Source organism: Fringilla coelebs, assembly GCF_963513975.1.
Source record: "Fringilla coelebs genome assembly, chromosome: 2".
In the NCBI taxonomy this organism is placed as follows: Eukaryota; Metazoa; Chordata; class Aves; order Passeriformes; family Fringillidae; genus Fringilla; species Fringilla coelebs.
In genome coordinates this window covers 86,441,533-86,457,008 of record NC_140029.1, presented here as the reverse complement: position 1 = coordinate 86,457,008, position 15,476 = coordinate 86,441,533, and the positions used below count along the sequence as shown (strand labels likewise).

At 52.3% G+C, this 15,476-nt stretch overlaps 2 protein-coding genes across 2 annotated transcripts; both read left to right on the top strand.

Annotated features, from left to right (window-relative positions):
• Positions 1 to 459: 459 nt before the first annotated feature.
• On the top strand, positions 460 to 4,630 carry LOC311166842 (C-type lectin domain family 6 member A-like; the record flags this gene model as incomplete). The annotated part of the gene is made up of 6 exons (XM_084227037.1): positions 460 to 499; positions 1,415 to 1,516; positions 2,853 to 2,945; positions 3,271 to 3,422; positions 3,655 to 3,773; positions 4,483 to 4,630. The coding sequence occupies 6 exons, from the start codon at positions 460 to 462 to the stop codon at positions 4,628 to 4,630; spliced, it is 654 nt and encodes a 217-aa protein (XP_084083163.1).
• Positions 4,631 to 10,057: 5,427 nt separating this feature from the next.
• Positions 10,058 to 13,411, top strand: LOC311166841 (C-type lectin domain family 4 member E-like; the record flags this gene model as incomplete). The annotated part of the gene is made up of 6 exons (XM_084227036.1): positions 10,058 to 10,097; positions 10,995 to 11,108; positions 11,560 to 11,652; positions 11,978 to 12,129; positions 12,362 to 12,489; positions 12,901 to 13,411. 6 exons carry the CDS (start codon positions 10,058 to 10,060, stop codon positions 13,043 to 13,045), a joined length of 672 nt encoding a protein of 223 aa, XP_084083162.1. The 3' UTR covers positions 13,046 to 13,411.
• Between the last annotated feature and the right edge of the window lie 2,065 nt (positions 13,412 to 15,476).

The window sequence follows — 15,476 nt, the reverse complement described above, 5'->3', positions numbered from 1 at the left end:
GATTGGTCATTAAGTAAAAACAGTTAACATGAAACCAATCAAACAATGACCAGTTGGTAAACATTCTCCAGACCACATTCCAAAGCAGCAAACACAGGAGAAGCAATCAGCTAATAAATGTTTTCATTTCTCTCTGTGGTTTCTCAGCTTTCCAGGAGAGGAAATCCTGGCGAAGGGATTTTTCAGAAAATAGGACAGTGACACTCCTCTTCATCCCTTTCCTTTATCTTGGTGACTTTGTGTCTTGCAGTGATAATTGCGTGAAGTGCCCTGGCAAGGTAACAATGAAAGTTCCTCAATTTCCATGTGCTGTGGGTCCACCCAGGATATGGCTTTTTCAGCAGATCAGAGCCTGTGGAGGTCCCTTGCCAGTGTGGGAGGTGCCCTGTACAGGAGGAAGGCTGTTTGTGGCCCCACTGCTAACAGGGACCCTTGGAGAAGAGTGATCCTCTTGTAGAGATGATGGATGGCCAAGGGAGAGTCAGTCCTGGAAGTGCAGGTAACCCCCAAACCTTCCCTCCTTTCTGTCCTCCTGCCAAAGGGGTTGGGGGAAAGACAGGGCTGGGATGGATCCTGGGCTTGGTGTGGAGGCTGGGTCTCCTACCAGGAGATGGGCTTAGGACAAGAGCAAAGCAAGAGATGAGGGAAGTGGGCAGTGGCCAGGCTGGCAGAATGACCTTTTCCTAGAGCCAGGGGGAATGGAAGTCCAGGCAGAGCATGCCCTGCTATTCCCTTCGGTGCTGTGTCTGTACACAATGGGGCTGAAGGCTGCTGTCCTTCTGTCATTGCCCTGCTAAAGCTCTCTGCACCACGCTGAGCACAAGTCCCTGCTCCCATCTCTGCTGTCTCCAAGGACAACCCAGCCAGGGCTCCCCAAGAGCTCCCCAAGTGCATTTCCCCCTGTGGGAACAATTCCTTCTGTGTGTCTGGCTGTGCACACCCTGAGCTGGGCAGTCACTCCTTTGGGGGACGGTGCCTCTGCAGAAAGGGGCTCATGGGACAGAGGCAAAATGCAGGCAGTGAGAGAAAGAATGTCTAAAGAGAGAGGAAGAGGAGGGAGATCCAGAAAGAGCGTCCAGTGACAGACAGGGTATTGGAAGGCAAGCAGGAAGATGTGTTGAGGAGAAAGGAGGTCTGACAGGAGAAAATGGGGAGTGAGGTTTGGGCAGAATACAGGCAGGTCTTGTGATAAAGAGGGAAATAAAACAGCAGCCTCAGGGCAGCCCCTGTGCTGCTGTACTCTGTGGCTCTGAGGCACTGCTAGGGACAGGCAGCAGGACCTGCTTCAGCACCTGTTGGCCTCCCCAGTCCTTGGAAGAAGGGACCCCCAGGGTGCTTGGGAACAGAGCCCCCTGGGTTATCCTGCTCCCAACTCCTGGCTGGGACATGCTCACTCTTGCTTTGTGTTTTTCAGCCCCAGCAGAAGAGAGAAGCTGCTCCTGGCTGAACATCTGGGTCTTCTTAATTTCTGCCCTTGCAATCAAAGCTGCCATTGTGACCTTGTGCCTCTGCCTTGGTGAGTTCCAGGCTGTATTAATTCCCTTGGGATGAAGGGCTCAGGTGACTGCCCCTGGTCAGGTGGAAAACCCACATCCTAGAACCTCTGCCAGAAGGAAAACACCCTTCACCAAAACACATGTCTGAGATCCCTTCTCATGCAGCCTCAACCTTTGTGAGAACACATCTGCAGCTCTTAAACCACCATTTGAATGTCTGGGCATAAGGCAGATCTCTTGGATAAGCTGGCTGTGTAGGGAACTGCCTGTGGTGGCAGCAAGGCTTTCAGAGCAGGTTGCTCTCAGTCTCTCTCAGTCTGCATGAGCTGAGGGCTTGGACAGCTCTTCTCTGAAGGGAGTGTTTCCAGAGGAACATGAGCCAATGATTTCCTATCCTGCTTACCCAAGAAGGGTAAGGCAGTACCAGTGTCCCTCAGCCAACAGAGCTTTCATGGCTATCTGAAGAAGACACTGACCCTTTTTTACCCCTACAGGGATGAGCAGCTCCACAGCAGGTCAAATCCCTCAGCTGAACTCAACCAGAAGTCATCTCTCTTGTCATACTTTCTCTTTGGGTAGGGATAAGGTTACCTTTATTGGCAATGGGGGTGCTCATCCAGGCATTGCCCTTGCCCATCTCCTCTGAGTTTTCCTCCATTTTAGCAATTCAGGCACTGGAGTAACTGGGACTGTTCTGCTCATCAGTGAAAATAGTTCTAAATTAAATGACTGATGAAAAGAGGCATCGGGATTATTAAGCACACTCTGGTCAGCTTCTAATCCATACTCCTGATGAGTGTCTGAATTACTGGGAAGTCCTTGGGATTGTGGCTGTGGCCTGTCACCAGGAGTGCATTATTCCCCACAAAGTGGAGCCAGTAAGTCCTAGGGGTTTGTGCTGCAGCCTGGTGTCAGCAGCTCCAGCTGTGATTCCCTTCAGCTGCACTGTGTGTTGCTGATGGAACTGGCCCAGCTGAGGGGGACTCCCCCAAGTGTCTGTTGCTGTGTAGTTGAGGAAGAGACAAAGGGTGACAAGGAGAGGCTGCTTTGTAGACTGGCAGCTGGGCTGTGGGTGTGTGCATGGCAGAGAGAAGTGCTTGGGAGGGCTCTCTCCTGCCGAGTGAGTGGCATGTGCCCAGTGGCATGTGCTTCCAGGGGTCCCTCTGCTGTCTGTCTTGGGAAGAGGGGCTCTTTCTGGCTGGGAAGGCAGCTGTGCCACTGGTGTGGGCCAGGAGAGGTGATAGCTGGGACCGTGCTTGCTGGGGAAATGGTGGAAGGAGAGTCAAGGGCACAGAGATGCTGTGTGAGGAGCTGGGAGCAAGGGCTAATCCTGCTGCCTTTCCTCTCCCTTTGCAGTGCTTCCCTTCTGCCACAGCAGTGACCAGCCCTCAGCCCTGCAGCAGCACTTCTCGCAGTGGGAGTGCGACTCAGCGGTGCCACAGGGCACAGGTCAGTACTCCCAATGTCCCCTCTTCCTTGGGGCTAAGGGCCTCAAGGAAGCTGTGCCAGGGCAGGTCAAAGCACATCGCCAGCAGAACTTTGGAGAGGCCTGAGATCCCCTTACAAGGATTACCATGGCTTTGGGTACACAAAGCTCACTGGTCATACCCCTGAGCAGCGGGAAGAAATGTCTGTACTATCCCTGTTTATTCAAGCACCTTCTGTCAGGAAAAGTCACTGAGCAGGACGTGAGCACTGTCCCTGGAAAAGCTGGATCTCTGCTATCACCATCTCTTGTTAGTAGCCTTCATCTCTCTGTCCTCTTCCTGCACAGAGCGAGGCTGGATGTGCTGCCCAAAGGGCTGGAGAAGGTTTCAAGGAAGCTGCTATTTCCTGTCCCCTGATAAGATGAACTGTGCTGAGAGTGCACAGAACTGCACTGGGATGGGCTCCCAGCTGGTGGTGATCACCAGCAGGGCAGAGCAGGTAAGTGCACAGGGACCAAGGGAGAGGGACCCAGCAGGCAGAGCCCCAGTGCTGGGCCCTGGAGGGGACTCAGAGCCCCTCCGTGTCCTGCAGGGGAGGGGGAAGGTCCTGTCTGCTCCTCTGCAGCACCAGCCCCCTCTGCCACCAGCCCCACCCCACAGGGATTCCTGATGCCTCTCTGTGCTCAGTCTTGCTCCTCATGGGGATTGCACTCTCTCTCTCTGATTGCCAGGAATTCCTCTCCAAGCAGAAAACTCAAGGTGTGCGAAGAGATAATTTATACATTGGTCTGTTTGAGAAGGTGGGCCAGTGGCAGTGGGTGGACAAGACTCCATACAATGTGACAGCAGCGTGAGTGTCTGTGGATGAAGGGTGTTTGCTGTGACTCCTGGTAGGGAAAGAAATAGGAGACATATGAGAGGTTCAGGTGCTGCATGGGAAGGAGTTTTGACCCTGCTTCCTTGTGAGAAATCATAGATACAGCAGGAGAGGGCTGTGTAGGACGCCAGGTTCACATGGCCCCATCTGTGCTGGGTATTGGTTATGAATTAACTACCTGTGACATGGAAGTCAATGCCGTAGGAATAGAAATAACTTCAACTCTCTGGCAGCAAGTGCCCTGCAGAACCCTGATGACCAGCCTGGCCTGACCTGCATTCACTGCACTTATAATCACAAAATGGCCTGTGCTGGAATGCAGGGAAAGAGATGGGGCACAGGGATAAAGCACCAGGATTGTCCTTGCTGTGCCTTCTTCTTGGGAACAAACTTGTCCTGGAGGCTATCACGGGCCTCGTCTGGGAATGAGGTGCATGGGGTGAGTGGTGGTGATCAGTTTGAGCAGGCCCCTGTTGAGCTGGAAGGCTGTAGGAAGGAGGCAGGTTTCCATGTGTCACTGGTGCCAGTGGGATATGGAGTGGGAAGAAGGGCATTGCTTCAGTCCATGAATCAGCATTGGGAATTTCTGTTTCTTCCCTTCACGTTTTGCATGCTGTGCTGGCCCTTTCCTGCAGTGCTTTACAGTGGGCACTGGGGTGTAACAAGCCTGTCTGTGTCCCAGGTTCTGGCGAGAAGGAGAACCAAGTCCAGGCCATGATGAGAACTGCACTGTAATCCATGTGCCTGAAGGCACCCTCGACAACTGGAATGATGTCAATCCAGCTACGAGGCATCATCGAATTTGTGAAGCTGCAGCAGTAATTGTGTGATGGCAATACCCCTGTCCTGAGTAAAGCTGGGAGCTCAGCAGGGAGCTGGGAACAGCTCTGGCTGTGCTGGGAAGGGTGGGGAGCTCTGACACATCTTTATTGTGTGGGATGGGACCGTGTATGTGGAAGTGAAATGGGCTTTGTCCAGCATCCCCAGTGTATGTGGTGTCTCAGGGAACACAGGGAGGCTCAGGCTCATTGGAGCAGTTCCTGTGTTCTTGTGGCCTCCTATCCCTGAGTGGGTCCAGCAGCCTCTGGCTGAAAAGCCATGGACTTCTCTAGGAGGAAGGCTCTGGAATGGAAGGCAGATATCCCGAGATCCAATGTCCTTTGTCTCCTTGAGCAGAGCTGTTTGCTTTTTGTTGAGTCACACACCAAATGTCCTCTAGCTGTACTGGTTTTGTTGATCAAATTCTGAAATCTTAGACCAGATAAAATACAATATCACACCAATGAAGAAATTCTCTGTACTCTATCTCTGTATGTCCTTTATCCTCCATATCTATGCCGGAAAGGTAAAGTCCTAGGCTCTTGGAATGGTTTAGCTTGTATGGAATCTTTAAGGATCAAGTTTTGAACCTCTGGGTCTTGAGCACCACCCCTTCCACTAGAGCAGTCTGCTCAAAGCCCCATTCAGCCCAGCCTTGAACACTTCCAGGGACGGGCTATGCACAGCTTCTCTGGGAAACGTGTGCCAGTGCCTCACAACCCTTACAGAAAAGAATTTCTCCCTAATACCTACCCTAAACCTGCCCTCTTTCAGTTTAAAGCCATTCCCCTTTGCCTTATGCACTACATGCCCTTGTAACAAGCACCTCTCCAGCCCTCCTGGAATCCTCCTGGAAGACTGCTGTAAGACCAACTTGGAATCCTCTCTTTCTCATGCTGAACAATCCCAAAAATCACAATTCTTCTAGCTTGTGCTCCAACCCTCTGTCTCTATCCTGATTGCCTTCATCTTTGTGGCCCTCCCTTTGGACTTGCTGCCATGGGGGAAACAATCCACAGCTGGCCTTCAGATGCTCCTGGAGGAAAAAGTCCTCTTCCTGACTCGGGGCTGATCCCAGGCTCACGTGAGGCAGCAGCAGTCCTGGAAAGCCAAATGCTCAGTGGTGCCTGGAATGGCATGGCTGCCCAGGACAGACCATGCTGCAGAGGAGGCTGACGAGACAGGGCTCCTGCTGCACGTGACATCCCATCCAGGACATCAGTGCCTATTGCATTGCCTTCATGTCCTGCTGTAGAGCATTGGACACCATGGATCTTCCTTTGCTCCATCTCTGCCCACTTCCTGCTTCCTGTGTCCTCGCTTCTCTCTCCTCAGGAAACACCAAGTGCCCAAGCTGCCCTGAGGGAACAGTGCCAGCTCCCCACAGGGAATGCCATTGGGTGTACAGCTCCTGTTTGTGCACCTCTGTCCTACCCATGGAAGTGAATCGCCTCTCTGTGTCCCAGAGAGAGGGGAATTTGTTCTGGAGGCAAGGTGCCCAGGAGATTTGCCTTCCTAATCCAATGGGAGCAGTAGTATGAAGAGCAGTGCAGGTGCTGCAGGTGGCTGCAGGTCCACATGCACAGCTCGAGGCAGGAATGAGACACAGCGTGGAGGGACAGTAGGTCCTACATACATGGGGACCTATGGAAGAATGGGGATATAAACATGCAATAAACCACACAAATCAGCACAGGCAGTAGGCACTGATCCCAACTCAAAGAGCTGCCTGTTTCTGTTCCTCTCCCTGGCTGCAGCAGGATGATGAAGTCCTTTTTGCAGAGAAAATGTCTGTCTATACCTGTACAGTGTGGCCCTGGGAGTGAGGGCCTCTCCATCTTCCCCTGGAAAGCACGTCCTGCAGTGCACAGCTTCTCCCAGCACCAGCCTGGGCTGCAGAGCTTGCCACTGGCTGGAAAGCCCTGCTTTGTCTGGGGCCTGTAGCACCATTCCCACGAGTTTCTGGCTTTTGCTATATAGATTCCACTTTAGGCCTGCCCTCTGCCATAACTCTTAGCTGCCAAGCAGGACAAGGAGCACATTTCCTGTCTTCCCTCCTCCACTCAAGAGCCAGCCCAGCACAGGAGGCTTAGGCCTGCTGTGGTGCAGCCAGCTGAAGGTGCACAGTCCCTGAAGGACAGAGCTGACCAGCAGGTTCCTCTGCTGGCTGTCCACTCCTGGGTCAGCCGGTGTGAGCAGCAGCCCCTGCTGGCTCTGGACACGGCCCCCTCCCCTTGGCTGTAGGAAGAAGGCAGGATTCCATGCAGGATTGCTTCCCCTAGGAACAGGGCAGGAGGGGAACAAGGGTGATTCATGCTGGGAGTTTGGGACGAATGAGGATCTGGAAGAGTCTGTCTCCTTGTCCCTCTGAGCCCTGAGACCCCAGGCCCTAAAGCTCATCCTTCCCTGCATGGATTGACAACATCCTGAATCCCAACATGTCAGGATCACTGCAGACAAAGTGGACCTCAGTGTCTTGGTTTGGAAAGACAGGTGCCTGCTGAACGAGGCAGGAGCCACCCCTGAAATGGAGAATGGAAACCCTCCCCACCCCTCTGAATTGCTATGAAGTTTAAATTAAGGGGCTCTCATTGAAAAAATTTGGGAGCAGGAAATAACAGTTCTTTAATAGGGAAGGAAAAAAAATTATATAATACAACAATGCAATACACTAGAACAACACTGACAGAGTCAGAACACAACCTGACACCCTGCTGGTCAGGGTGTTGGTAGCAGTCCAGTTGGAAAAGGTGCTGCAGTCCTCCTGGAGTGTCAGGCGTGGTTCTGTTGGAGCAGGGGAGTCCTGTAGGAAAGGGCAGTATTCTTCCTCCGCAGATCCGTGGAAGTAGAAGCAGCCGCTGTTCCTCTGGGGAGTCCAGTGGAGAAGAGCCATGCTGGAGTGTCAGAATCTCCAGATTATATCTGGGCAGGAATGCCTGGCTCCTCCCTCTGGGCGGAGCATCTCACAATGGGATGTTACAGTTCTTATCCATTGTGTGGTGACATTCAATAGCCTCTTATCAGCAGATATTCCCTGCTAAAGGACCTTGATTATGATCACTGAGGAAGAGAGATAAGGAGAATTGCCCACTTGACACCAGACAACTGCCATACAGATGGCAATAGAATACATCTTGCCTTGCAATCTGGAACACTCAGCCTCTACATGCCCTAGAGTTCAGCCTCATTGGTGAGAGTGAGATCCAACAGAGTCCATCTCATCTTTGGGTCCTCCATAACCTGTCTGCCAAAGCTCCATGAAAGGAACCTCCTCTGTCCTCCTGGATTTATTTCATCTTTACTGCAGGAAACAAAGCTCAGAAACTGCAGCACAAGTTGCAGAGCCTGACAGCTGCCTCTGTGAGCTGTCCCCCATACCCTGCTGGGAGTCAGGGCTGTGGGACTGAATTTCAGACTGTGAGAGGCCAAAGCAACCAGGCACAGTGGGAGCAACTTCCTCTGGGATTAATTCTCCATTCCTGTATTGTCCCTGCTGCTAGCACTGCTGGTGTGCTTTCTGCCTTTCTCTTTGTTAGTATTTCCTTCAAGGCTCCTCGCCCGTATGTCATTGATGCAGATAAGTCTTTGCCTTCAAATCATTTGGAATTCCAGAAAACTGGATGGCAGGACTGCTCAGGGGATTCAGGTTGATGGAGAAACTGCCTTCACCCACTGAGAAGGAGAGAACGTTCTCCATCAAGTTAATTTCTGAACAGGAGCACACTTGCTGTTCTTTGGACTTTGCCAGCCTCAACCATCACACTTCATGTTGGTCAGAAGTGGCCTGGAGAGCAGCAAGTGATAGAAATGGGAGTGTGAATGCAGACAGCTGTGTGAATGCAATAGCTGCAACTATGTGAGTTTCATTTTCCCCCAAACCATTGCTATTAAAGAAGAACATGACCACCAGTTTAACAGTAACCAGGGCATTAGGGAAAGGCTTCTGAGGCACAGGAGAAACAGTCTGAAAACAAAGATTAGATGAAGTAAGAGCAGTTGAGAGAGGAGAGAGTAGTGGGAAGGAAGTGGCCATTGAGCCCAGGGTGCTCTGCAGCTTGGCCACCTCTGTCTGTAAGAAGCTCCCTGGCAGCTGAGTGCTGTGGCTGACCTCAGTGATGGCACTGAGATGTGCAGCAGGCACAGAGCCACAGTTCTGCAGTGTGACAATATGACCCTGTGCTTTCACCTGTGGTTCACAGACTGCTGGAAGAGCTGTGCATACTCATGAACCCCATATCTCCAGCAGGAAGTGTGTGGGACCAGGGGAAGCCCTGCTTCCACAAAGGGGATGTGTTCTTGCACCTGCCCTTCCTGCATGGCTGCTGGGAGGCTGGAGGTTCCACAAGTCTTGTGAATGTGTTTTTCTGTGGGGTGAGAGCTTGTGGACACTGGTTACATAAAGATGTTTAGAAATGTAGGCTCTGACCATGTCTGCAGCCTGTTGTGCACAAAGTAACAGAATCAGAGAATGTCTTCTACAGAGAGCTCAGGCTTGTTCTCACTTGTAAGCAGTTCTGTGCCCTGATCTTGTGATGCTTCAGCTGAAATGCCTGTGCTGTTGCTATGAGCTCTACTATTGCTGTGTCTTTGTACCTATGCATTCCTCTGCACAGGGAGAAACCACCTGATGGAACAAGAGCAAAAACTCTGCTTCTATCTCAGTCCATTCAGAGGACATTGGGATCCAGTAGGGATCCTTTATCCTTAGGAACATTTTTGGGAATATGAGGCTGCTGGACCTGAATCCAGATATCCTTGAGAACTGCTAGAAACACCACGTAGGGCTGCAGCTTTTGTAGTCATAACCAAGGCAAAATTAATGACTTGTCATGCAGAGGGAATCAAGCACCATCCAGTGATCCTTTCTGTCCTCCAGACCCACAAAGACAGGTCTTATACAACACCCTGCCCAAAGCTTCATCCACATTTCTAAAGGAAATAGTTAAAAAGAGTATTGGCAAATTCTCATTTGTGCTCAGGATGCACATGGGCACATGGGCCCAGAGTCAGTCACAGATATGCTTTCCTCTCATTTTTGGCTCCCTTTTGCAGGCTGTGCTCAGTGGGCTTAGCCCTTTACTAGCAAATGCCAAATATACCTGCCTGTGTATGTATTGTCACACACATGGACCCTCAGCAGGAGAGAGCAGGCAGCAGAGAGGGAAGGCCATGTATGACCTGTGAAAGTGCCTGAGGCTGTGCAAAGGGAGATTGTGTGAGCTGCAGTGATGTCCCCTTCATCTGTTCCCTTTGTCTTGGTGACTTTATGAGTTGCAATGAGCATCTTGTGAAATGTCCTGGCAGGGAAATGATGAAAATGCCCAATCTCCATGTCCTGTGGGGTACACCAGTGTGGGAGGTGCCCTGTACAGGAGGAAGGCTGTTTGTGGGCCCACTGCTAACAGGGACCCTTGGAGAAGAGTGATCCTCTTGTAGAGATGATGGATGACCAAGGGAGAGTCAGTCCTGGAAGTGCAGGTAACCCCCAAACCTTCCCTCCTTTCTGTCCTCCTGCCAAAGGGGTTGGGGGAAAGACAGGGCTGGGATGGATCCTGGGCATGGTGGGGAGGCCGGGTCTCCTACCAGGAGATGGGCTTAGGACAAGAGCAAAGCAAGAGATGAGGGAGGGAAGTGGGCAGTGGCCAGGCTGGCAGAATGACCTTTTCCTAGAGCCAGGGGGAATGGAAGTCCAGGCAGAGCATGCCCTGCTATTCCCTTCAGTGCTGTGTCTGTACACAATGGGGCTGAAGGCTGCTGTCCTTCTGTCATTGCCCTGCTAAAGCTCTCTGCACCACGCTGAGCACAAGTCCCTGCTCCCATCTCTGCTGTCTCCAAGGACAACCCAGCCAGGGCTCCCCAAGAGCTCCCCAAGTGCATTTTCCCCTGTGGGAACAATTCCTTCTGTGGGTCTGGCTGTGCACACCCTGAGCTGGGCAGTCACTCCTTTGGGGAACTGTGCCTCTGCAGAAAGGGGCTCATGGGACAGAGGCAAAATGCAGGGAGTGAGAGAAAGAATGTCTAAAGAGAGAGGAAGAGGAGGGAGATCCAGAAAGAGCGTTCAGTGACAGACAGGGTATTGGAAGGCAAGCAGGAAGATGTGTTGAGGAGAAAGGAGGTCTGACAGGAGAAAGGGGGAGTGAGGTTTGGGCAGAATACAGGCAGGTCTTGTGATAAAGAGGGAAATAAAAAAGCAGCCTCAGAGCAGCTCCTGTGGTTCTGAGGCACTGCTAGGGACAGGCAGCAGGACCTGCTTCCAGCACCTGTGGGGCTCCCCAGTCCTTGGGACCGCCAGGGTGCTGGGGAACAGAGCCCCCTGGGTTATCCTGCTCCCAACTCCTGGCTGGGACATGCTCACTCTTGCTTTGTGTCTTTCAGCCCCGGCAGAAGAGCGAGGCTGCTCCTGGCTGAACATCTGGGTCTTCCTAATTTCTGCCGTTGCAATCAAAGCTGCCATTGTGACCTTGTGCCTCTTGTTTGTGCTGCAGCCTAGTGTCAGCAGCTCCAGCTGTAAGTGATTGCCTTCAGCTGCACTGTGTGTTGCTGATGGAACTGGCCCAGCTGAGGGGGACTCCCCCAAGTGCCTGTTGCTGTGTAGTTGAGGAAGAGACAAAGGGTGACAAGGAGAGGCTGCTTTGTAGACTGGCAGCTGGGCTGTGGGTGTGTGCATGGCAGAGAGGAGTGCTTGGGAGGGCTCTCTCCTGCCGAGTGAGTGGCATGTGCCCAGTAGCATGTGCTTCCAGGGGTCCCTCTGCTGTCTGACTTGGAAGAGGGGCTCTTTCTGGCTGGGAAGGCAGCTGTGCCACTGGGGTGGGCCAGGAGAGGTGACAGCTGGGACCGTGCTTGCTGGGGAAATGGTGGAAGGAGAGTCAAGGGCACAGAGATGCTGTGTGAGGAGCTGGGAGCAAGGGCTAATCCTGCTGCCTTTCCTCTCCCTTTGCAGTGCTTCCCTTCTGCCACAGCAGTGACCAGCCCTCAGCCCTGCAGCAGCACTTCTCGCAGTGGGAGTGCGACTCAGCGGTGCCACAAGGCACAGGTCAGTAGTCCCAATGTCCCCTCTTCCTTGGGGCTAAGGGCCTCAAGGAGGCTGTGCCAGGGCAGGTCAAAGCACATCCCCTGCAGAACTTTGGAGAGGCCTGAGATCCCCTTACAAGGATTACCATGGCTTTGGGTACACAAAGCTCGCTGGTCATACCCCTGAGCAGTGGGAAGAAATGTCTGTACTATCCCTGTTTATTCAAGCACCTTCTGTCAGGAAAAGTCACTGAGCAGGACGTGAGCACTGTCCCTGGAAAAGCTGGATCTCTGCTATCACCATCTCTTGTTAGTAGCCTTCATCTCTCTGTCCTCTTCCTGCACAGAGCGAGGCTGGATGTGCTGCCCAAAGGGCTGGAGAAGGTTTCAAGGAAGCTGCTATTTCCTGTCCCCTGATAAGATGAACTGTGCTGAGAGTGCACAGAACTGCAGTGGGATGGGCTCCCAGCTGGTGGTGATCACCAGCAGGGCAGAGCAGGTAAGTGCACAGGGACCAAGGGAGAGGGACCCAGCAGGCAGAGCCCCAGTGCTGGGCCCTGGAGGGGACTCAGAGCCCCTCCGTGTCCTGCAGGGGAGGGGGACGGTCCTGTCTGCTCCTCTGCAGCACCAGCCCCCTCTGCCACCAGCCCCACCCCACAGGGATTCCTGATGCCTCTCTGTGCTCAGTCTTGCTCCTCATGGGGATTGCACTCTCTCTCTCTGATTGCCAGGAATTCCTCTCTGAGGAGATAAGACAATCTAAAGAACCGAAACCAGACAATTTCTACATCGGACTGTTTGCAGAGAAGGTGGGCCAGTGGCAGTGGGTGGACAAGACTCCATACAATGTGACAGCAGCGTGAGTATCTCTGCATGAAGGGTGTTTGCTGTGACTCCTGGTATGGAAAGAAAGTAGGTGAGATGTGAAGCTGTCTGTTGGTGAAACAGAGTGTGTTATCACAGACTTGCCCTGAAGTTCAACATGGGCCTCTGCTGGGTGTGTGGTACATGGAGTGAGTGGTGGTGATCAGTTGCCCCCAGCAGGATGGAGCAGGGCCCTGTTGTGCTGGAAGGCTGTAGGAAGGAGGCAGGTTTCCATGTGTCACTGGTGCCAGTGGGATATGGAGTGGGAAGAAGGGCATTGCTTCATTCCATGAATCAGCATTGGGAATTTCTGTTTCTTCCCTTCAAGTCTTGCATGCTGCTGTGGCCTTTTCCTGCAGTGCTTTACAGAGGGCACTGGGGTGTAACAAGCCTGTCTGTGTCCCAGGTTCTGGCGAGAAGGAGAACCAAGTGAAGGCCTTGATGAGAACTGCGTTATAATCCGCAGGCATACTGAATTACCCAAGAACTGGAAGGATGTCAGATGCTTGAATTATCATCGAATTTGTGAAGCTGCAGCAGTAGTTGTGTGAAGGCAATACCCCTGTCCTGAGTAAAGCTGGGAGCTCACAGGGAGCTGGGAACAGCTCTGGCTGTGCTGGGAAGGGTGGGGAGCTGTGAAACATCTTCACTGTGTGGGGTGGAACCATATGTGTGGAAGTGAAATGGGCTTTGTCCAGCATCTCCAGTGTATGTGGTGTCTCAAGGAACACAGGGAGGCTCAGGCTCATTGGAGCAGCTCCTGTGTTCTTGTGTCCTCCTCTCGCTGAGTGGGTCCAGCAGCCTCTGGCTGAAAAGAGATGGACTTCTCCAGGAGGAAAGCACTGGAATGGAAGGCAGATATCCAGAGATCCAATGTCCTTTGTCTCCTTGAGCAGAGCTGTTTGCTTTTTCTTAAGTCACACACAAAATGTCCACTAGCTGTACTGGTTTTTCTGAATAAATTCTCAACTCTAGACGAGGCAAAATACAGTATCAGAGCAATGAAGAAAGGCCCTGTGCTCTGTGTCCATATCTCTCTGTCCTTTTCCATCTCTAGGCTGTGGGGGTGTAATCCACAAAGCATGGAATGGTTTGGGTTGGAAGGGACTTTTAAGGATAGTCTAATTTCAAGTCCCCTGGGTCATGGGCAGGGAGAGCTTCCACTAGACCAGGTTGCTCATATCCCCATGAAGTCTGGCCTTGAACATATTTCAGGGATGGGAAATCCACAGCTCCTATGGGCAACTGGTTCCAGTGTCCCATCACCTTGCAATAATGTATTCCTTTCTAATATTTCATCAAAACGTGTATCCTTTCAGTTTAAAGCCTTTCTCCTTTGTCCTATCATGACATTCTTGTGTAAAAAGTCCCTCTCAGCAAGGCTATTTCCACTGCTGTAGTATTGATACTGGCAGTGGTTGGACTTCATTCAACAGGATACACTCAATAACACAAGCAGATGTGAGGACGTGCCTCAGGCAGCTGTGAGAAAGCAGCAGAGACTTGTGGTGGTACCAGTGAATTGGAGAGGTGCCGTGCTGCAAATATCTTTGCTTTCCTGGTGTCCAGACCCTCTCCAGCTTCCCAGTGCATATGTGTGTTTCATGCAGAACTAACTCCTTCTCTGATGCCATTTGAGTTGATTTTCCTTGGTGTCCCGTGGTGGGAACAAGACCACTGTGCTCTTCAGGGCCTCTTTGGGCCTGAGATGCTTCTCCGTGCTTCCATTGCTTTCTTCCCAGTTCCAAGCCTTATCTTTCCTCACAACTCCTGCTTCACCTGTTTCTTGATGCCATTTCTCTCTCTTTGCCTCAGCCTACTCTCATTCCCTGCTGGCCCTACCTAAGCCCAGTTCTCGGGCTGTGAGCACAATACAACTCCCTTCATCCCCTCTAAGTCACACATCTAGACCCAGAGTCAGTCTGCCTTCCCTGGAGACCCACTGCCAGACAGCTCTTCTGGTTTTGGGACTCTTATGGGAGTCAAGCTCGTCCCTGCAAAGCAGCAATTTAACCACTTGTCTCAGAGTTTATCTGCATGTTGACTCTCTTCTCCACTGTGTATTTGCACGCATCTGCCTTCCAGGGACGTGTTCTTCTCTGGATTTGAGTTCATTTCTCTAGTTCCCACATCCATTGTCCTCCCAGCTTGTCTCCTGGCCTCTTGGCTTGTCCCTTCTCAAGTTCTCATGGCGATTTCTGCTCCTTGACTTGTTGTTTTCTTTTCCTCTCCATGGGGATGTGTCTTTGCATTAATGGAATGAAGTAGTCCCTGCTTTTCCTCCATCTGAGCACAGCCTGAAAAACAGGATAGGGAGCAAAAGAAACGCAGCGGCGCTCCACCTCGGGGATCCGACTGTGTCCTCTCACTTCATGGAATGGCTCTCCATCCTCCTTGTGGGTTCTTGCTGCACAGGAGTCCTGGGCTGAGACTTTCTTCCTGAGACATGCAGGAGAGGAGCCCTCATGGAGCCAGCTCCAGCCTGGCCTCCCAGACGGTCATTTCAAGAATAGGCAGTGGTGACAGCACATCCTCCTGGCCCTGCAAGTGAGGGTCTCTCCATGTGCAGCCTAGAAACCAAGCTCTGCAGTGCACAGCTTCTCCCAGCACCAGCCTGGGCTGCTGGGCTGGGGTCGGCCAAGAGGGCACCTCCTTATCCAGGGCCTTTAGCACCATTCCCATGAGTTTCTGGCTTTTGCCATGCAGGATCCCCTCTGCCATAACTTTTAGCTCCCAAGCAGGACAAGGAGCACATTTCCTGTCTTCCCTCCTCCACTCAAGAGCCAGCCCAGCACAGGAGGCTTAGGCCTGCTGTGGTGCAGCCAGCTGAAGGTGCACAGTCCCTGAAGGACAGAGCTGACCAGCAGGTTCCTCTGCTGGCTGTCCACTCCTGGGTCAGCCGGTGTGAGCAGCAGCCCCTGCTGGCTCTGGACACGGCCCCCTCCCCTTGGCTGTAGGAAGAAGGCAGGATTCCATGCAGGA